Raw genomic sequence first — 23,020 nt, 5'->3', positions numbered from 1 at the left:
ATGGCAGGTTTACAGAATGGAGTATGTGTTACGTAAAGTTAACACTCCCATGGCAGGTTTACAGAATGGAGTACGTGTTACGTAAAGTTAACACTCCCATGGCAGGTTTACAGAATGGTGTACGTGTTACGTAAAGTTAACACTCCCATGGCAGGTTTACAGAATGGAGTATGTGTTACGTAAAGTTAACACTCCCATGGCAGGTTTACAGAATGGAGTACGTGTTACGTAAAGTTAACACTCCCATGGCAGGTTTACAGAATGGAGTACGTGTTATGTAAAGTTAACACTCCCATGGCAGGTTTACAGAATGGAGTACGTGTTACGTAAAGTTAACACTCCCATGGCAGGTTTACAGAATGGAGTACGTGTTACGTAAAGTTAACACTCCCATGGCAGGTTTACAGAATGGAGTACGTGTTACGTAAAGTTAACACTCCCATGGCAGGTTTACAGAATGGTGTACGTGTTACGTAAAGTTAACACTCCCATGGCAGGTTTACAGAATGGAGTACGTGTTATGTAAAGTTAACACTCCCATGGCAGGTTTACAGAATGGAGTACGTGTTACGTGAAGTTAACACTCCCATGGCAGGTTTACAGAATGGAGTACGTGTTATGTAAAGTTAACACTCCCATGGCAGGTTTACAGAATGGAGTACGTGTTATGTAAAGTTAACACTCCCATGGCAGGTTTACAGAATGGAGTACGTGTTACGTAAAGTTAACACTCCCATGGCAGGTTTACAGAATGGAGTACGTGTTACGTAAAGTTAACACTCCCATGGCAGGTTTACAGAATGGAGTACGTGTTACGTAAAGTTAACACTCCCATGGCAGGTTTACAGAATGGAGTACGTGTTACGTAAAGTTAACACTCCCATGGCAGGTTTACAGAATGGAGTACGTGTTACGTAAAGTTACACTCCCATGGCAGGTTTACAGAATGGAGTACGTGTTACGTGAAGTTACACTCCCATGGCAGGTTTACAGAATGGAGTACGTGTTATGTAAAGTTAACACTCCCATAGCAGGTTTACAGAATGGAGTACGTGCTATGTAAAGTTACACTCCCATGGCAGGTTTACAGAATGGAGTATGTGTTACGTAAAGTTAACACTCCCATGGCAGGTTTACAGAATGGAGTACGTGTTACGTAAAGTTAACACTCCCATGGCAGGTTTACAGAATGGAGTACGTGTTACGTCAGTGGTTCCCAACATTTTTTGGTATCTGTACCACCAACTGAATTTTGCTCTGCCAGGAGTACCCCTGAAATACCCCTCATGCATTTTACCAGCCTTCTCAAGTACCCCTGTGGATAGGCCAAGTAACCCCTGTGGATAGGCCAAGTACCCCTGTGGATAGGCCAAGTACCCCTGTGGATAGGCCAAGTACCCCCGGTTGGGAATGACTGTGTTACATCATTCTATGTGCCCATAGAAGCTGTGTCACATGCCATTACAGGTAAGTATGTGTCTACTAGTAAACAATAGCATGGGGCTATAAAGGTGCACCCGTTAGTTGTTTTCCTTAACTTTCTCTCTCAGACATGGAGTTCCTGGAGGTCCTGACTGAGGGTCTCAACAGGGTCCTCCTGGTTCGTGGTGGCGGTCGCGAGGTCATCACCATCTACTCTTGAGAGAGCAGACCTTTCTCCCCTACGAACCCCTTCATCTCCCGAACCCCACATCTAGAAAAAATACCCCACTTCCATTTGTGTTTGTATTACACTCCCCTCACACCCAAGCAATAGACCAGCTCGCTCTAAATGATATTCTGTTTGCCTAACACACACACACAGTTTAAATAAGTTCACCCCATACACCACCCCACCCCTATGAGCACAAGAAGTTGAAAGATTTATATTGGGTTAAAAAAATACTGAAAATATGTATTTTAGCTTGAAAACACGCTGAAAATACATATATTTTTGGTCAAAAAGATGCTGAAAATACCTATTTGGGGTTGAAAAAAATGTTTAAAAAAATACATTTTTTAGCATCTTGTGCTCACTGGATACAGAGCTACACCTCACTCTTCCAGCCCTTTTCTGGCCCTATATGATGTCAGAGGTAGCTGCTTTTAGCCTCATATCAAATATAACAGATGCTCAGAGACTTGGCCTTCCCCTCTCCGTGGCCCAAATAACTTATAAAGGAAAGGTTCAGGCCACTTCCAAATCAGCCAGAAAGATTATCAGTCAATACTCTGAAATGAAATAGTGTAAGATAGCGCCCTCTGCTGAATAATTTGCAGTTAGACATCACTGCCCAGCTCCACCCACTTTTGTGTTATTCACATCTGCCTTTTGATCAATTCACTAGTTTAAAAACAATTATAAATGATGTAACCTTTATTTAACTAGGTAAGTCAGTTCAGAACAAATTCTTATTTACAATAACGGCCAAACCCTAACCCGGACGACGCTGGGCCAATTGTGCGCCACCCTATGGGACTCCCCATCATGTCTGGTTGTGATACAGCCTGGAATCGAACCAGGGTCTGTGACTCCTCGAGCACTGAGATGCAGTGCCTTAGACCACTGCGCCACTCGGGATCCCTAGTCACTCGGCTATGGAGTCGAAGGATACAGAGGGTTAGGTGCGCTGGGGTTGTTCAGTGTGGTGTTTGTGCCTGTGTGTTTAAGTGTCACATTCATCCGATTGTGGTTTGTTTTTACGAGGGGATGTTTTAGAGTGCCATCGAGTCACCTACCTGTAAACATGGAGTAGCCTTCCAAGACTGAACGGTGGAGGACTGAGGATGTTGACATTGTGTAGCTAGTCTGTGAAACCACAGCAAAGAGAGAATATCGAAAAGCTCCTGTGGCAAACCCTGTTCATCACGTGAAGAGATGACCACCGTCGAGAAAGACTGCTACCCACGGTCATGTTCGGTGGTTGGAAGAGAATGTGGTCATTTTTTAAATCCGGGTCAGTCATGAACGAAAGAACCACATTTGGAGGAAGATGGGAGAGAAACAAACAAGCATCCCGTGACGACATAGATCACGCTTCATGAACTTTGACCTCATCTTGAGCACTCCGCAACATGTTTGTTTTTGCTCACGCATTGTCATCATATTTATACTTGTCCCCTTTCCCCTTTCTAAGTGGCTATGTGTCCTTACTAGCTCCAGCCACTGTTAGTGCCAAAAACTACAAGGCTAGCTTGGTTTTAGTTATTGACACGTCGTTAAACTGTGAGGAGCGTTCTTAGCGGAAAAGTCGTCTAACAGGCGAGCTAGGGCTCTTTCTCAATTGGCTTTCCTCAATTGCTGCTGTCCTCTTTCCTCGATTCATTGTGTTTCCTCACCTCCTTGGACAGAGAGACAAGAGCTGTGTTCGAATACTCATATTAACCATTTGTGACGTAAATTGAGTGTATAATGTGCTTATTGGTCATAGTATGGATATAGTTAGTATGCCAAAAGTTCGCGGATTTCGTACTCCATTCGACAAAATACAAAGTATACATGCAGTATTTCAGTGCTTTTAGGGCCATAATGTTTTCAGATTTTAAGAAAATGGCGGAAAACGAGAGCGGGTACAAATATGACAAATGTTAAGAAACTGTTGAGCAATGTAATGACTTTTCCAGTAAGTTACCTTACACGTTATGTAGGCTGAGAATTTGTTAGCTACGCTGTCCTTATGAACCGCATATAATAAACAATATTATTTGACCTTTATTTAACTAGGCAAGTCAGTTAAGAAGAAATTATTATTTACAATGACTGCCTACCCCGGCCAAACCCGGACAACGCTGGGCCAATTGTGTGGAATATGGGAGTCGCAATCACGGCCGGTTGTGATACAGCCTGGAATCAAACCAGGGTCTGTAGTGACGCCTCTAGCACTGAGATGCAGAGCCTTAGACCACTGCGCCACTCGGGAGCCCCATGTAGGTACCCGTTAGCTAACGTTAGTTGGCTACTAATACATCAAACTTGCTAGTATATTAACTATATTCTAACTAACTCCCCAACATTTATTGACTTGATTATTCCCATCATTGTTAGTTTAGCTAAGTGGTATAGTTGTTGTGCGGTTCTCAACGGACATTCGGGTGTGTTTTCGTAAATTCGCTCTGGCTATCTACTCCGATTTCAGAGCGCTCTCCTCTGAGTGTGCCACAGCACAGAATAACTGATGAATTTACTAATGCTTGACACCAGTTCAATATGGACGGTGTCAGTAAACATCGTCAAAAAAGTGTAATTAAATTGTTGCCAGCAGCACAGGTATAGTTACCAACGCTCTGGATAACATGAAAACAGCCTAACCAGCTCTGCTAGGGCGAGTAAAATGGTCAGAGTGAGGTGTTCTCTCATTTGTGTCTGGAAGTACTTAGCCAGCTAGCTTTGGTGCTTGACTGCAGTTGGGACTTCAGAACGCTTGGATCAACCCGAGCATCCAGTTAGCGCTCTGAACACTCTGAATTTACAAACCCCCAGAACACACTCTGGCACTCCAGATTGAATTTGATAACAAACCCGAAGTTGTAAAATCTCTAGCTTGTAATGCAAACAAGCTAGCGAGAGGTTGCATAGAAACAGAATCAACTTCCGTTAACAGGCAAAGCGCTAGTAGGCTCAACTGAAGGGATACCGTTCGTTTACAGTATACTAAAATGAATTTATAGTATGTAGTGTTTTGCTAGTATATTAAGTATGTAGTATACAGTATGTTAGTATGGGTATTCTAACAAAGCTAATGAATTGAGGAAAGACCATTGAAAAAGAGCAAGGGGGTGATTATAAGCAGTGACATCATCTTTGTCAGGCACCTGATCCCAGTGTGGATCACTGTAAATAGTGTACAAGCTCTGACGCGTTGTTAAGTATGACTGTAGTATTTTTGTGACTTACTAAAAAGCTTCTAGTGGAGAACATGTTCCTTCTCTCAAAGGGTCGGCTCCAAACTGCTTTTGGATGACTTAGGCTCCTATCACTATGGTAACTGTTGCTGTATCCTTGATGAGTATTGCACTGCACTGTCCACCACTGTTCAACAAGTGATTTAAAAATGTTATTTTTCCATCTAGAAAACAAAAAGTTGTTTGTTTATAGACAAAAGTTAAACATATTTATATAATACAGATATAATTAAAATTATTGCTCCAAAAAATATTATGTTGTTTTGCCAAATTTAGATATGTTCCATGTGCCATATAAAAAATATTTTTAAATGAAAAATAGATCTATGAAAGTATAATATTGATTAAATTACAGTGTACAAATTGTACATTAGGTTGATGCGTTAGCGTGCAACTAACTAGTAATAGATGTACAGTGATTTAATGGAAAGGGTTCCACAGCTATGAAAATCACCCTGTCCATAAAACGGATCTCTTTGCAGTAGAATCCAAATATGTGATTTTGTATCCACAGAATTGGCACAGATGTGAGCCAATATTTATGTCCTGCCAATGAATGGATTATTAGCAAATTAGAATAAAAACCTTATAAAGTGCATTTTGAAAGGAATGTGCAATACCTGAAATTTGGTCTCACATATTCATGTTTGTTTTTTTTACCATATATTTTGTGTAGATTTATTAATATAATCTCACACTGACCAAGGACAGCTATCATCGTGTTTTCATTTTCTGTTGTGAAAGAAACTGTTTTTGGTCACTTGCACTTGTATTAGAACTATGAATATAAATATATATATATATATACAATAGAGAGAATAAAACAATTGATGAAACTAGTTTATATAGATATTGAACACAGTATTTATGTTTAAAGTGTAATTTGAAAGTCAGACTCAGATGTTGTGAATGCTGCTAGTATTATTAGATTTATTTGAACTGTAAATTAACATGTCTAAAGGAACATATATACAAAAGATATCAGAAAGAGAGGTAGGCATATATAGAAATACATATCAGTGCTGGTGGCTTGTCTCCTCCAAGACAGGACCCGGCTTTACCTATTAACTATTGTCCCGAGAGTCTTTCTGGACAGGAGTCATTGTCCGCTTTGGAGGAGAACTCTCCTGAAGATACTATACAATATTTTGTGGCAATACTTAGACCATTGGGGTGCAATGTTTTTGGAGAGTCCGGGGGCAGTCCCCCCCTCTCTCTTTTCACAAATGGAATGGCACTCGATTATCCCATCACCTTATATTCACATTTATTCTAGAGGAACTCTGAGCCCAGACTGCAGGTTTGAATGTTTTATCGAGTTGAATTGACAACAGTAGTGCAAGAAAGTGTTGTTAGCACTTAAAGTTAAGTCAAGGAAAGTGACTTGTTTTACATTTTGATTGCACTGACTGAAATGTTAACTGCAGTGGAACAAAAGTTCTCTATCAGTTACATCATATCTCTTGCTAGAAAATACTCTGGCCACTGATCTGGCCACTGATCTGGCCACTGATCTGGCCACTGATCTAGCCACTGATCTGACCACTGATCTGGCCACTGATCTAGTTTTTACAAATGGACAAAACATTATTATAACTCTTTCCCTTACTTTATATGATGTATGATTCTCTCCTATTATTACACAATTTGATTAATAGACACTCATATCAACTTTCAAAATATGTGGCTATTTGGGGGATGTTACCAGAACATTTGCCTGAGCCTTTAATTGAAGAGTTTAATGCCAAAATGCTATATATCAACTTTCAGAAATGTTGGTAAATTTGTTTTTATTGTTTAAAGAAATTATGAAAGAGATTGGTGTGTTTTTTTTCTGCCTAATCATGACATTGGGTTGTTCAATGACAAGATTGGTTAAAAAAGCATTAATGGGAAATTGTCAATGTGTTTTATAATTACTGTTTGCATGGTCTTATGTGGGAATATTTGTTTCAGTGCTTTATGGTGTGATGACTTACATGAACAAGGCAGGTTGTTTGGAGGGGGCACGTCCTGTAGCAAACACTAGGGCTCCCTTTGGTAGAGACCCTGAGAATGATTTCCTCATGGTTACGTTGCTAGTTAAACATAGAAAAAAAGTATTTTGGAAAAAAAGTTTGAGTTCCCAATATTATTACTTGTCATATTTCAATCTTGATAAATAACTGTTGATTAACGTAATATGATATCTTATTAGTTGAATGGATGGGCAATAGAGATCATTTTGCTTTGTATATAACGCTGCAGTCAAAGACACTGTAGCCAACGATGTTGTCCTTTGTTGTACACTGTTTTATCACTGTGGACAAAGTCTTAGCGTTTTGTAAAATGATGTGCAAATTGTTTTTATTTGGATAATCGCTTTTCATTACAACACATTAACAACTGACAAGTTGGCGTTCTGCTCATCAGAATGTCTAGAACCAGGTCTAAAGGACCGTAAAGTTATCGTGTGTTCATCTCGACTGTGGTTGTTGCGACAGAGAAACACTTATTGTGATTAAAGGTTTGAGCACCTAATCAGTGTTTGATAGAAACAAACTTGCCCAGTTTAAGCACTGATTCATAGCGTCCTCCTGTGGTATAAGTGAGTACTGCAGACAGTTGGCGTACATCTGTGAGAAAGACAGAGAGGGATACATAGATCAGATTTCGCCATCACTCTGCAGTTTTTCACTGCAATTATATCCTACCTGTTAATTTTATTTCCTTCATATTGAGAATCCCTGGAGATTTGTAAACCTGTGGTCACAAATCTCCGCTCACCCAGCCCTGTATTTATACGTACGTATGTGATTTCAGTATAATTCTGAATATTGACACAAAGAATATAAAACAAGCGCTTCCACTTCTGGTACTGGCTCTGCTTGGACGGCTTAATTAAGGGTAACTCGGGAGCACCAAATAGCTATCTCATCTAGGGCAGATACACAAACCACTCCTAAATCCGACCGTTCGCCTGCACAATTGTAGCATGAGACGAGTCGGCTGGTGATCATTGTGAATGATTCTCCATCCTCGAATGGATATTAAGGGCTCCAAAATATATCTGTTCCTGTGTTAAAGAGGTTGTCCTTTCGAGGGGACACAAAAAACGACAAAAAACACAAATTGGAGTGTAGTGCCTCACCATAACCGTGGTTTTAGTCAACAAGACTGAACTGTGATCCCGCCACAACCTCAGTCTGTCACCTACTTATCCCGAACCAAAGGTGTTTATACACTTCAAATTGGTGATTATTGTGTACATGCTGTGCAAGCAGAGCCCCACTCCAGGTCTGTTGTGTAACTCAATGCATGCACATTATCCTGAACAAGGTGTAGTACTGAATATATTGAAGTGTTTGTGGTATACTGTGTTCTGTTCATATTGTTTTAGTTAGATCGACCCCTTTCTTTAGACTGAATGGATAACAATTGTTTGCATCTAAGATAAATGAATATATCAGTAACAGGATTCTATTTTTATTCACTTTGTTGAAGAGGTCCCTCCACATCTTATATCAATTGTTTCATATATATATCTGCAGATAACTGAAATATACTTTGGTAATCCGTTTAACACTTGTGAAATTATGTACCACTGAATTAAATGTAAACTCAGATTAGATGACAAATCGCCTTGATTCCACACAGAGGGCTCCTGAGGTGTTTCAGAAATTGGCAGCTACCCCCCCCCCCCCTCCCCACACACACACACAAAAAATGAAATTCACCATTATTTCAAAAACAACATATTTTCAGATTTTGTCAAACAAAAATGTGAAGGGTAAACATTACAAAACACAAACACTTAAAGAGAATGATCATGTATTTGTCCAAATTCTACAAACATCCAATGAGCCATGACCAGCATTCCTCATGGTCTGGCTTTCTGACCCATAAGCTTCTGCTATGGTGTCAATCTTAGCATGAATGTCCCTTTGAAGCAAATTACAAAACAATTCCACCAATTCAGATCAACAAAGCATTAAGACACTTTTGGTTTGTCGTCAATTCCTGTTGTGCAAGACATTTTGTATAAATGTTTGGAAAAGGAATGGATGTAGATAAAGAATATATACACATACAACTTAAATCAAAGTGAACCTGTTTTTCCCTCTCAAAACCTTAGACCTCTTCCTTGGTACTGTACAAGTATTCTGGTGGGGCAGTAGTGTTCCTGTGTTTTCAGTTCTGTGGGTGTGTGTACACAATGTGCACTTGTAAACACAGGGGGGGGGTCTTGAGTAAGGGTGGGGGGAGTTCTGTGCATAAACCCAAAAGTTAGTGTCAGTGTTAATTTTGTGTCGGTGTTAAATATTTTAAATAAAATCGATTCTATATTGTGTATCATGGTATATTAAAGAAAAAAGTTACATCTCTATAGCTCCTGGCGATACCTGTTCCATTTTATAGATTTGTCAGCACAAAATGCAATAAACCAATATCATTTTATTACAGCTTTGTTTGCGAGTCATTGGAATAATGATCTTTGGCCGGGTTTCAATACGATCTCGGGTTTTAAAAGGGAACGTTCCCGCATTCAGAGATTCCATTCGCGCTGCATGTCAGCTCACTCGGAAATTGCCTTTTAAAAGACGTATAAAGCATACAACACGCGATCTGATTGAATCCCGGCCTTGATGTGTGAAACTACTCAAGGGGTACGCAATAACCACACAATGTCACATTCAAAAATTGTTTATTTCAGGAGCACTGCTAGTACAATCACACAGGAAGTTGTATAAAAGTTTTGCTGTGTAGAACTGGCCCACACCGACACCAGATCTAGCCATCAAACATTGTGGTTGAGCAGAGAACAACAAGTTCAGCACAATCCTGAATATCTTCGGACATGCAATTAACTTTTTACAACAAATCACACTAACCAGAAAATGGAGAGACTGGTTACAACCGAAAATGTCTGACTTTCAAATAGTCTTACCAAATAACCGAGGTCTGTCATTACAATACCTAGGGTAAAAAAAGGGTCCTCTAAAAGCATTTACAAATGCAAAAAAAAACACAAAAAAACAGAAAATATCAGTCTACATCTACACATTTCAACTGTGGTAAATTAATTTAACAAAAGCTGCTTTGCAGACTCATGGGTTGGGTGTGGTCACATTATGAGGGGAATCATCAGTAATGGCGAGGGTACATTGCCATGGGCGGAGGCTGACCCATGCCTTGGCCCATGCCCTGGCCCATGCCTTGGCCCATGCCCTGGCCCATGCCCTGGCCCATGCCATGACTTGGTCTGGGGGATGCCGAATTCCCAGCATTTACCAAGTGGTTGAGAGAGGGTCCACTTTGAATGAGCGTGTCCAGGGCTTTCTGGACGCTGGGGTTGTCGAAGTTGATGCCCGCTCCCCCTGAGACAGGAGGTCTCTGCCCCCCCTGAGGGGCAGCCATGCGGCCTGTGGGTGACCCATAGCCTTGGTGGATACCGAGGGGCACCGGGCCCGGGCGCATGGGGGGCCGGGCACCCATCATGTTGGGGACTTGGGAAGGTGTGGTGGCCATTTTGGGGACAGGAGAGGCTGAGGACATGGGGAGGCCTGTGGACTGGATGCCCATGGTGGAGCCGTAGGACTGGGGGACCATGGCGGGGCTGGCAGCGGAGGCCGATGCCCCGGCGCCACTGTTGAACAGGCTGAGGATCTTAGCCTGCAGCTCCTGCTGGTTGTTAGAGGTGGCGTTGGGGGCCGGCGGCATGCTCATGTGGGTGGAGTGGGCACTGTGTGGGGGTGGTGCGTGACCGGGATGGACTGCAGGGGGCATCGTCTGGGCCTGGAGAGTAGGCTCGTGGGTGGCTGCGGTCGCCGGGGGATGCGCTGCTGCAGAGCAAGAAAACAGTCAGTGTTCTTCTGTTATGAGTTAAATTCTGTAAACTACAGTAAATGGGGCAAAACCCAGCATTGGTTTAGGGGACCTCTTTCAAGCCCAACTTGAGGGCAAAGTTGAGAAAGCCTTACCTGCAAGTGGGTCGGCTCTTACGATGCGTTCCCTCTTGACCCTCAAATACTCTATAAGACTATCCAGCTCCTCTGGAGTCAGGAACCTAGGACGTCAAAGACAGAAGACACACTTCATGTCAGACACACGAACAGCTACAAAGCCCACTGTGACACACAATCCCAACTGCACCATTCCGAGCCCCTCTCCTCATACCGGTTTGGGTGGGAATTTACAAAGAGCATTGTCATGTGTAACATCAGCACAATGAGAAGTAATGAGACAGTCTACAATAGAGAGATGAAGGGAGACCAGTGGGAGAACACAAGACGGATTAAAGTGAAATGGAAAGAGAACGGGCTGTTAAGACAATATAATATACAGTATTGAAATAAGGAGTGTGTGTAAGCAGAATGACTGACCTGCCCTCAGACAGCAGAGTGATGGCAGGAAGCAGGGTGACCGGGTGGCCCTCTCTCTCATGCTCCCTCATCAGCACGTCGTCAGCCATCTTGGCAGCCTTCTGAGCGATCTCCTCACGCTCCTTCTCACGATGTTCCACCTTGAAGGAGTCATAGTTGTGGCCCACCAGGACCATGGCATCCTCCATGGGCATGTTGCGATGCTCTAGGAGTTTACAATTAGTTTTTTTTTGAAGGCAAAGAAAATAAATGAGTAATTTAAAATGTAGGATACAGGCCTAAGACATGGCAGGGCTGTGACTACTACGAAGTGTAAAGTAATTTTTAGATCAGCCTTCGCTCATCGAGTTTGCATGGACTTCTTGTTAATACTGTCAAAGAATTTTGGGCTCTTGGTTATTAAATACTTCATTGGCGCAATTGGGGTACTGAAATTGTCCACATTTCTTTCTAGTTACATCTGGGCACGTTTTTAGAGTACGAGTCATTCATCGCTAGCTATTTTACCTTCCTGTGAAGTGACTGTAATAACAGCCCGTGGTAACAAACATGAGTCTGATCAGCAAGTGGTTGTCTGCATTCAACTGTTTGAGCATTTTGACAGGCTTCCTCCTTTTGCTCAATTGCCCTTCACGGCAAAAGTTTATTGGACATCACAGTAACTGTGTGGGATTTGACAAAAGGTCAATTGATTCAGATGATAAAAGCAGCTTGTAACATCTTTGTGATTGCAGGCAATTTCACAAGGTATGTGTGTGTGTATACACAACAATGACCGACACACACACACACACACATAGATGGATAGGACAAAAGACCAAAAGTACCATACTGTTGCCCCTGTTCTTTCGAAAGAACACTTACCTACGACACATTAGAAAAACAACCCTGGGTTTCGGCTTTAACTTAATCACTGCCTCAACACTAGGAAATCAGGTAGGTACATAAGTTTGAACAAGTGCCAAGAAGAATACATCTTAAACAAGTACATTTTACACCCCTTCAAAAGCTCAAGTTGACCACTGAACAAAAAATGTCCACCTGTCATTCCACCCCAAAAGCAGGATTAAGACGCTGCACTGATTCCAGTCAGTCCTGGCAGCAGAAACCACAAGTCCTACCTTGGGGTGTGCCGAAGAGGATGTTGACTGTGCAGGAGCGGTGCACCTGGTGCTGCTGAGTGATGATTATGGCGAAAGGGGTGCGCGCCCGGCCCACGTCCTCCAGTGCCTGGGTCAGGGACACCTCCGTGTTGAGGAAGATGAGGTCCACCACCATACCCAGATCACGCACCTTCCGCCCCACTGTCTCCGCATACTCCCTACTGCAAGGACAAAGTGGATGCTACAGGAAACACGCCACATGCTTATCCACTCATGTTTACAATAAGAAGGCTACAATCACAATGACAATTAGGCTGTATGCCAAGGGTACATAACTCATTTGTCAAAAGGGCTGGTGTCAGATACTTTTTTTTTGTTTTTTGAAAGACAACCACATTAAAATTGGCCCGTGGACTGCATCTGGCCCGCCCTGCTGCATGCATAATCTCTAATCAAATACAGACTCAATTCACACTTAATCTGAGTGGTAATATGGAGGATTTAATCATGGACTTACTTTTGTGCCTTGTTGACAACAATGACCGAGCAGTCAACTGGGCGCTCCCGGTCATACTGTCTCTGGACCTCCTCATAGTACTGACGGTAGAGCTCGTTACGCCGCCGCTCCTCTACTCGCACACGGTCATCTGAAAGAGACCGGTCTTTACATTCTTTTACCACTGACAGTTCAATTTGTTTACAAGTTAAAAGGATAGTTCAATCAGAAAGTATCTATTAGTATTTATTTCATTTCAATTCAATTGTCTGCTGTTAAAAAGAAAGTTTGAGGTTTTAGCAGAAAAGCAGTTGTCTACTTACCCAGTCAGGTGAACTCATGGATACCACTTATGGAGTGAGATAATGAAATCAGCTAGCTGATCCCATTGACTTCCAGTGATTGTTAGCAATCACTCCAGAAACTACATTCAACTTACTTCAAACTGCATGCAAACATAAAAGTGGTATGCGTCAGTTCATCTGACTCTGGGTAAGTAGAAAACAGGCTTAAATTGCCCAAATTGCAAACTATCCCATTAATGCCATAAAAGTGTGCCAGTCAGCAGTCAAGATGGAACACTTGGTACCGAGCAAAAACTGATGCCGTTTGTACGCGTTTAAGAGTATTGCATTACTACCTTTACCTTCAGGTTCTCGTCGGCCGTTCCATGGATCCCTGTACGGGTCCTCCTTCTTGCGGTGGTGCTCATCTGCGCCACCACGGTAATATCGATCATAACCCTCCTCTCTGTAATACACAAGTGACCAATTGTTGGTTAAAAGTTGCTTGGAATAGGGCAGAGAATGTTCCTTCAGGGTGGCCCTTTGCCAGACCGGTCACCTGAATGTGGGGTCTCTAGGGTCTCCGCGAGGTTCACCGCGAGGGTCTCCACGAGGTTCACCCCTGAGATCCTTTTCCCTGCCCTCGGATGTGCGGTAGCGGTCAAAGTTGGGGTCTCGCGGTTCGTGATGGTCACGAGGGTGCCGAGGCTCACGGCCAGGCTCTCGTGAGTGCTCTCGGCTACCCCGGTGCGCACGAGAGTCACGCCCGTGCATAGGCGAGCGAGAGCGAGGACGGGGCTCCCTGCCTTCTCCATAACCTCCATATGGATCCCTGGAAGAACAAAACAAAGCCTTAGTGAAAAATGTTAGATTGGGTTACTTTAACATAATAGTTTGGTTTTAATGTTAACATTAGAATCAAATTCAACTGGTTAATTATTTAGAATGCACACAATAAAGCAGTGAAGGTGCTCCTCTCAAGGACTCCACGAATTAACGCACAATTTCCCCTTGACATTGGAGCAAGTGTGATTCCACGACGGGGGGAAAAAAAATGTGAACCCCCCCCCCCCCCCCTAACATTTATCACAATGACCTGATGGCCGGTGATGTTCAAATGCTAACAATTCCAAGTCACAGCAGAAACGTCTTTCCACTGAAATTGTCCTTCCCATTAACATAAGTCTTTGTGAAAACTTAAAATAATATTTAAAACGCAATGAAAACCTTAAATACATTTTTTTTTTTTTTTTAAATACCTGTCATCGTGTTTGGTCGAAATTGAGAAGTGATATCTCACATGAAAACGTACACATGCTCCATATTAAAATGTGTTTTCGATTAAAGGTCCTGTTTTCGGAGGTAAAAAATAAAATTTATAGAAATGCATTAATACTCGAGTATCAAGCAATCTCAAGAGTTCCTACCAAGCAAATCGGCAATGAAATCATCGTACGCAAAACACAACAGGAAACACTTGAGACAAAATAATTACCACACATTAAAATATTCTTTATTGTCTATACAGATTTTTGTTAGCTGACAACTGGCACCTACTTTCAAATGTTTTTGAAAACGGGCTAACTAGATTGAAATAAAAGACTTGTACTAAAAACAGAATATAACTTATCACAGAAATATTTTGATATTGTCAATGTCGATATTGCGCATCAAAGTCAACCATTTTCCAATTATGAACATTGATTAACTATGCAGAAGCAGACATGACATCTAAATCAGTCTTATCTAGACCCCAGGCGTTGCCAGAATCGTCCCACAGCGAAATTACATGGTGGTTGGCGGCGGTAATAGTCTAGAAAGACATGTATCTGTTGGCCATTTTTAAGCAGAGTTTTAAAAAGCCAAAATCTTTGTGCTCAAAACATAATTCAGGTTGTCAAAGTATTGAGACCGATTGTTTCCCATCGCAAACAATAATCGATATTTAAGTTTACTTTAATGCCATTTTGCTGCCAACATAGCCGAGCCGATCACAAGGGTGAGGCATGGCGTAGCATTTGTTCAACCGTCCGGTGAAGCAAGATGGCGCCGCACGTACCGGCGATATTTTATGCTGAAGAGTTTTTTTTTAAACATTTATATTAAATGAACGGGACACCGTTTTTATTGTTTTGTCTAGTTAAATATGGCCTAATCAGAACAGGGAAATTGTGAAAACAGACATCTTTAGAAGACAAAGGACACAGAACTAAATTCAGAATGTTGTTTTATTTCATGATTTTCTTTGTGTGTGTGTGTGACGTGAAATGTTACCGCTAACTGAACACAACGCTGAGAAACTTAACGAGCTGTTTTTGTCAATGTGCTTCGGGGCAAATGACATGAGAAACATATTTTACCAGAGCAGCTGAAACGTTGGTACTTCTTCATAACCCATTAGCGTTACTTTACCTTCTTGGAGGGCTCGGCCGGGATTGAGCTTTATTCTGTCGTTGTCGCTCCGCTGCCATATTTATAGCTGAAAATAAACCAATCAAAAACGTTCAACATGACATTTACAGATATTAACTCAATGAAGCGAAAGGTTTTAAGTGCCATGAAATGTAACCCCGCCGCTCACTTTCCCGATCCATAAATTGAGTTCCAGATTTCCAAGCATGAAAATCCAAATTGATTGCTAAAAAAATAAAAAATAAATCTAATTGGACGAGAGGGCGAAAATGTTCCAGGTTCCAAGTTGTCTTTACATGGCTTCCCCTTGTTATATTGCATGAAAGGTTTGATGGGTATTTTTTTGAAGAGAGGATGCTTTCCATTTTAGTTGAGAATGAGAGAATCCTCTGGGATGCTTTGACTCAGCTACTAAAATAAAAATCAAGTTGAGATGAAGCGGTCAAGGGAAAATCTAACTTACGTCAATGAGAACATTAACACTACACTGATGACACAAAGCCAAACGCGTTAATCTTCCACTTGTGTGTGCGTTCTGAAGTCTGTTCAAATTCGCAATATTTCTTCCAACTGTTCAAAGACAATTAAGTGTATTCTTCGGGAGTCAAAAGACATTGTAACAATTTCAAGTTTTAAATCATTTATTTTGTTTAAATGTCATTGCAAATGCGGAGCTAAAAATGTAATGTATACAACAAAACTGTTCTTGGCTAAAGCGCAAAGGATGGCGCAGACTAATTTTATTTTTTTAAATTACATTGTATATTGCCCCACTTGCTAAACATTCATAGTTATTCACAAAACTACAGTTTTATAACTTAAGTAAAGCTGCTAAATTGTAGTCTGGGGATTCTGCTGGGAATACATTGAGCCATTTAAAATCCTAATATCTAAATAAGCCATTGAATGTTATTACAGCGATTAAATCTTGACCTAACACTTTCAGAAGAGGATACATACTGTGTGGTGGAAGACCCCCACACTGCACAATAGGCCTACAATAGGCCTACAGTTTAACTACGTTTAATCTCTTGTGGAGAGACTACGTAAACATCAATGCTACCGTAGATCTATCATGATACAACGGGATGCATGACATATCAAACAGGCATTAGTTCTGGTGCCTTGGTCAAATCATGATTTTGTAGGTGTTAGCATCTTTAAAAATTCATAAGGGGATGGGGCATTTGGCCCATAGACTTGCGAAGAGGGTGGAGCTCATCGTTACAGTTACAATGTCTTCACTGAAACACATATGGACCCAGAATATACAAATCAAGCATCTGAGCAATTTCGCAAGACTTTAGCTATGGGTTAACTGATAACTTTAATATTACTGTAATATTAAACTGATATATGCTATGTGATTTCAAAGAAATGGGAAAACCCCTTATTATAGCAAATATTGACAGTGCTGGACAAACAGAAAAGCATTAAATTGGAGAACTTGGTAGGCTGTTGTCTCCTACTGTGCGAGTCTTCGTAGCTGACCAGGTCATCCGCTCATCATGCATTTCTATGGGCTAGTGCAGTATTTTGGGGGGAATTTGAACACATTACATGTCACACTGCACGAGCAATGACAGGAAAAACATCCAAGGGTCCTAGTGTTGTTGGCAGCACGTAGGAGCAGTTAAGACATTGTCCTCGCCGCCGACCTTAAGATTTCACTCTGATCTTATCAAATGATCTGGGATGAGTTAATCATTCTAATATCGTACAGCGTGTTCTCGGCATTACAGTGACAGGAACACCATGACAAAATTGATCCCCTTCAGTCACCTGTTACCTAGACAGTCACATCTAATACAGTGATCTCTTACCTATTTTATAACCTTTATAAGGGCGACCATTTTGTCCCGCCTTTGCAGCCTCTGCATCCTCAACACGTTCAAACTGCACAAATCCGTACCCTTGGAACATGGACAAGGCTGGAAAAAGGAACATTTTTGTTGTTTTGATTTCATATAAAAGGAAACAAGGGCCAGGTTTAAAACTATGATTTCCTCTCTAAGGGTAGTTTAAGTGATATTATAAAAAAGTTATGCAATGAAATATAAAAATGTACAATGTTCAGAATTTGGTTCAAAGTTACAAAACTTTACCCCAAAATGTTGTGATTCTTTAAGATGAATCTACATTTGAATTGATCACAGCTTAATCTTGGGCAAGTTTAATATTAGGCTTCTGCATTGTAACCAAAAATAATACATGTAAATTAGGCTAGATAAGAGTTACATATTTTTATTTTTTTTAATAACTCCTTAAATTCAATAAGACGAATGATGCTCAAAAATTGAGGATGAAATGTGTATTCCTTCCTAGTAGGTAGCCTAAGTACTAACCATGAATCTTCCCGTAGGGACTGAATAGTTCCTCCATGTCCTTCCTGTCCATCAGTGATGTCGGTAAATTCCCCACAAAAATCCTCCTCTCCATATCGCGGGGATTTTGGCTGTTGGTGCATGAGCGAACAGGGCCAGACGGCGATCCACTGCGGCTTCTTCTGTGAGACATGGCGCTACTCGGCTAGATCCCAACCTTAGCGATTCTTTTCTTTGGCGTAAATTTTTTGGGGGGTACTGTTCAATTTCCTTTTTTTTGCGCGTGTGTTCAAAAGTTGTTTCCAAGGTCCTAAAAATGTCAGCGTGGTAAAGAAAAAGAGAAGAGAAATCCCATGGATGAAATGATTCAGCACAGCAGAGCCCCAAATAGTTACGCCTAGGTTGCACTCTAAAGAAGAGAAAACAAATTCCTACGAAATTCAACAAAATTAGGACATGACAGTCATTCAATGCCCTCTTTGTTGCGTTTGGTTATTGTGATCACAACTGGTGAATCATATATTTTTAGGTTAGTCTTCTTTGAATGCAAAGAAGTTGCCAGTCTTTCAGAATGATTATTCGGATAATTAAGTGTAAGTTCTGTATATCCGCTGAAAGACATTCATCCATTTGAAATACAATGACAACAGGCTGTAAAGGCTGTAAATCAAAACAGCCAATTCCTTTACAGAGATGTTTAGGCAGACAAGGCCGTCTGTAGTCCATTTTTTTTGTTCTTAGGTATGAAATGTCAATGTCTACAAATGTTTTATTAAGATTCATAACAGGCAATATGTTATAGCTAGGCAATAGCATCTACAATAACGAAATTCCCTACAGGGATTTAAAAGCGTAGGCCTAGACTGGAGGGAGTTTCCACCAGATTGGGGGTTTGACACAGGTAGGAAAGGAAAGGTTACTGTAAAGTGTTTTCTGGCGTTGTTAAAAGGGCAAAAAAAATGAGGACTTGTACACCTTTTGTATGCAATGTGTGTGTTGGCAAGTCATGATTGGGCTGTTCCTAGCATCTTTCAGTCCTAGCAACCCTAGGTCACACCTGTACTCTTATTCTTCCAGAACAACTGGTTTATATTTCAGCCAAATAATTCCCTGTATTGCTTTCATGTAGGCCACCTCATTTACATCTACTTGTCCTTCTTCACTGCTACTGTTTATTACACAGATATTGGGTGGTAAAATTTGTTACACTTTGCCAATATACTTACAGGCCAGAGTGAAAGTACACACATACGTGTAACTGCAGACAGTGAATATACCTTCCTCTAGGCGTAGCCATCTGGCTTAATGCTAGATAAATAAGGTTTGTTAGCAGGCAAATTAACTTCTAAACTTCAACCATCCTTAGTGTCGTATGACGTCATTGCTTGCTAGCTAACAAAATGGTAAAACATTTACATTGGCAAATTGCTGCTGGCAAAAAACGCTGGTGCAATTACACGCTTGGCGTTGCAAAAATACATAACGTTTAAAACTTACTCTGCCTGTGGTTGGTCCTTATAAAAGGGGGGGGGGGGGGGGGGTTAGACAAAATAGGTAAAGGACTATTATTCAACAGACTCAAATGTGGCCCACTTCCACTCTGCTTACCTCATGTCAAAATAAAAGGAATAACTTGGGGGACCAAGTTGAAATGTAATTGTATTTAACCTCTGGCATCCCGTGGACTGCTCATTTTTTTGCAGCCCAACCTTAGTGTGTAAATACACCAGCATTTCTAAAAGCAGCTACTGGACCTCGCCAGCTTGTAGTCCTTAAAACCCGAAATGAGTTACCTCTGGTTCATTCAGGCATTCCTATGGGCGAAATGAATGTTGTTTTGGCATAAACGCCAAAAATAAGGTCAGAGGTTAAAACAGGCTTAGGAGATCTACATTTTGTTCTATGAGAATCATTCTGTTACCATGACGTTTATTACATATATGCATCAAAATAGGGCCAGGCATTTTTTGCCACCTACACCGGTATTGATGAACAGACCGGTTTGCGTTTTTTACTTTAACTTCTATAGCGGTATTTCAATGTTTGGTTTGTTAAATGTGATAAGCCACTCCGTTTATAGTTTACGCTATTCGAGTTCTCTCTCTTCCTCGCTCACCAAGTCTCGCCCCGTCACTCAAGGAGCACAGTTGTTGCTCGACAACAAGATCATTTGCCGACGTTCACTCTTCAGTCTGCGTGGTCAATGGAGCAGACGCATCAATATGTTGATGACAATGATGCTACATTCCACTTTGCTTCTTAATATAAATCCACAAGCGTTCTATAATTACACAAACAAAGTGTATCTTACTGTCTGCAAACTGCTAGTTTATTTTTTCTTAGCAAGTGGTGGCTAAAAATAAATTGTGTTTGCCGCTAATGCTAACATAGCTAGCTAAGACAGCCCGATACCAGTGATTGTGTAATCCTAAATCAGCATGTTTGTGAAACAGTACCTTCTAAATCAGAGAGGTATAGGCAAAGCACGAATGTTAGCTACATGAAGTAAGAGAAAACATTTAATGTAGCCAATGATTATAGGGTCCCAATCCCATGGGAAATACTGACCAACACTTTTGTTCCTACCCTGTCATCAATAACGACTCCATAGAGATCCTTTTAGTATTCTGTTCCTAATTCTATCATCAAAACCACCCTGGCTTTCTAATTCAATGTCATGTAAAACATTGCATTCAAAGTGCCCACCAGTATATGTAAAATTAGAATAATCATTCTATTTCCATGAATCCAACAGTACACCCAAGTGTTTTGATCTAAACCGCAAGCCAAAAAAACAATATTTGTTTAAAAATAAAGCCTAGACTTTTTTGCTAATATCATGTAAGTCAGTGTGGAAATTATAAACTTTTGGTTGAAGTTTGATTGAACAGTACAAATCAGAATGGAGAAAGCCACCATGAAATTACTTAGAATGTAAAGTATGTGTTGCTACCAATGATTTATATGAACCCTGGATTGCTGATCCATAATGGCACTCTTTAGAAAAGCAGCCGCCCGTAGGAATGAATGGAATTGTACAGTATTTTATTTAAAATGTGTAAAGGACAAAAGTATGTTGTTTTAGTGGGGACAGTTACATTAGTACCATCAAAAAATATTTACTTGACGGAAATGTTTCATGTTTAGGTCACATTTTTAAAAGTATGCATTAAAGCTGTCCAATAGAATAAACGTGGCAAAAAAATGGGACATTAGAATATACATTTCTAAAGCTTACAAAATATTTTTTGCAACGGTGGTAGAGCGCCAAGATGGATGCGTGGTGACTTCCTAACAACTCCCCGTCAGCCATCTAGTGTGTGTGTGTGTGTGTGTATATATATATATAATAAAAAATACATCATTGGTTGCCACCCTACGGTCATGCACAACTCAAAGCAAATTATAAAACTGATTCAAAAACATAAAATACGGAAAACATCGTGATATATTTGGGCCGCTCAGCACTTCAAAATTCACAACGTAACGATAACGATTATATCATCGAATAAAACGTAAGACATATTTTATTAAGCCTGTGTTTATCCAAAAACCATCCAAAACCCACTTAGCTTTCGACGAACGAGCCATGGCGGAGTTAGCGCTTACAAAAAGACGCCATTACTATTGCTCTCTGTTGGCGGGAGGCTACAGCAAGTTCGTCGTCATGCCCTGTCTGGCTAATGATAACCACAGCTAACTTTATAAAACGTTAGCGATCCAACGTTAGTGTATTTAATAACGAGACTTAATTAAATCACTGAAACCAAAGCAGGTTTCGCTAACTCATTAGCTAAAGTAGTAATGTTAACTAACAAGTTCCGCGTTAACTACCCTAGCTCGACAGACTTAACGTTCGCTAGTTAGCGTTACTTTACAGCGCTTGAATGAATGACGGCGGGCGTAGGCCTAGCTAGCTACATATCATGGCCCACTACTATCCAAGAAGATGCTAACACGGGACTAGCGATGGTTCTGCGACGGGACGCCATGTTGGCTAGCTTGGTCAGCTTAGGGCCGTGAGATAACGGTAGCTGGCTGTAGCTAATCACTAACGAACACGGTGTATTTTATTATAATCAGCATTGTACTCCTACCTTCAACATTAAGGTTTCCAACAACAAAAAATCTGCAGTGCTTTTTGATGTCCTCCAGTAAGTTCTTCTGACCACCCGTAACAGCTTCCCCTTCGTCGCCACACAATAATGGCCGTCTGGCTTCTTCTTGTGTGGTTTTTAAAGCAATGGTCTCGAGCCTCGGGTTTGTGTTATGTCAACACTGCCATCTGCTGTATAGGAGGGCGTGTTGCAAGGTCAATTTATGTTTTAATGCGTTATAATACAATAAACACCTATCTGAATTATTCAGTGCTACAATGTTAAACGTCAAAACTCCATTGTTTTATAAGCCGAGGTTGAACTGATGGACAGTGGACCAGCAGCAGTCAGTATGTAACCTGACACCACTGGAGGTGTTGATGGTACTTGTGTAGAACAATAAAGAAAACAAGCTTCCTTGTCTTCTCCTGAATCACCCCAGGGTGCCGGTGAAGGGCTGACAGGCCTCCAAAATAGACTAAACATTTGTTCAGGGTTTGGGAGGGCTAGACATGGCCTATGTCTGCAGGACAGAGTTTATTTCACCACTTGGGGCAATGATATATATTTTTTAAATTTTATTTATTTATTTCACCTTTATTTAACCAGGTAAGCTAGTTGAGAACAAGTTCTCATTTGCAACTGCGACCTGGACAAGATAAAGCATAGCAGTTCGACACATACAACAACACAGAGTTACACATGGGATGAACAAAACATACAGTCAATAATACAGTAGAAAAAAAGAAAACAAAGTCTATATATGTAACAGTACAAATTTAGACCGTCCCCTCGCCCATACCCGGGCGCGAACTAGGGACCTTCTGCACACATCAACAGTCACCCTCGAAGCATCGTTACCCATCGCTCCACAAAAGCCGCGGCCCTTGCAGAGCAAGGGGAACTACTACTTCAAGGTCTCAGAGCAAGTGACGTCACTGATTGAAACGCTATTTAGCGCCCACGCTAACTAAGCTAGCCGTTTCACATCCGTTACACTCACCCCCCTTTTGACCTTCCTCCTTTTTCCGCAGCAACCAGTAATCCGGGTCAACAGCATC

At 41.1% G+C, this 23,020-nt stretch overlaps 2 protein-coding genes across 16 annotated transcripts in view; one reads left to right on the top strand and one right to left on the bottom strand.

Annotated features, from left to right (window-relative positions):
* Positions 1 to 8,333, top strand: part of slc12a5a (solute carrier family 12 member 5a) — a 267,611-nt gene extending 259,278 nt beyond the window's left edge. For all 4 annotated transcript variants that reach the window (XM_090241954.1, XM_090241953.1, XM_090241955.1 and 1 more), the window contains one exon: positions 1,551 to 8,333. In XM_090241954.1, the coding sequence (XP_090098080.1) occupies positions 1,551 to 1,642 (92 nt within the window). In that variant the 3' untranslated portion in view covers positions 1,643 to 8,333. The remainder of the gene's footprint in view (positions 1 to 1,550) is intronic.
* Positions 8,334 to 9,548: 1,215 nt separating this feature from the next.
* ncoa5 (nuclear receptor coactivator 5) lies at positions 9,549 to 22,140 on the bottom strand. Of its 12 annotated transcripts, none has more exons than XM_090241960.1 (11): positions 21,960 to 22,140; positions 17,884 to 18,172; positions 17,362 to 17,469; positions 15,539 to 15,605; positions 13,686 to 13,958; positions 13,489 to 13,592; positions 12,864 to 12,993; positions 12,365 to 12,567; positions 11,244 to 11,448; positions 10,842 to 10,927; positions 9,549 to 10,700 (listed from the first exon to the last, which is right to left on the bottom strand). In XM_090241960.1, the coding sequence occupies exons 2-11, from the start codon at positions 18,053 to 18,055 to the stop codon at positions 10,006 to 10,008; spliced, it is 2,043 nt and encodes a 680-aa protein (XP_090098086.1). In that variant the 5' UTR covers positions 18,056 to 18,172; positions 21,960 to 22,140; the 3' UTR covers positions 9,549 to 10,005. The 12 variants fall into 12 exon arrangements, with proteins under 12 accessions (XP_090098086.1, XP_021466363.3, XP_021466362.3 ...); XM_021610688.3 differs by having other exon boundaries at positions 9,549 to 10,703; positions 21,960 to 22,120; XM_021610687.3 differs by having other exon boundaries at positions 9,549 to 10,703; positions 13,483 to 13,592; positions 21,960 to 22,117.
* Between the last annotated feature and the right edge of the window lie 880 nt (positions 22,141 to 23,020).

Source organism: Oncorhynchus mykiss, chromosome 7, assembly GCF_057628025.1.
Source record: "Oncorhynchus mykiss isolate SJ-2025 chromosome 7, ASM5762802v1, whole genome shotgun sequence".
Lineage (NCBI taxonomy): Eukaryota > Metazoa > Chordata > Actinopteri > Salmoniformes > Salmonidae > Oncorhynchus > Oncorhynchus mykiss.
Note: the sequence above shows the minus strand (reverse complement) of the source record. Positions and strands in the feature narration are given on the sequence as shown.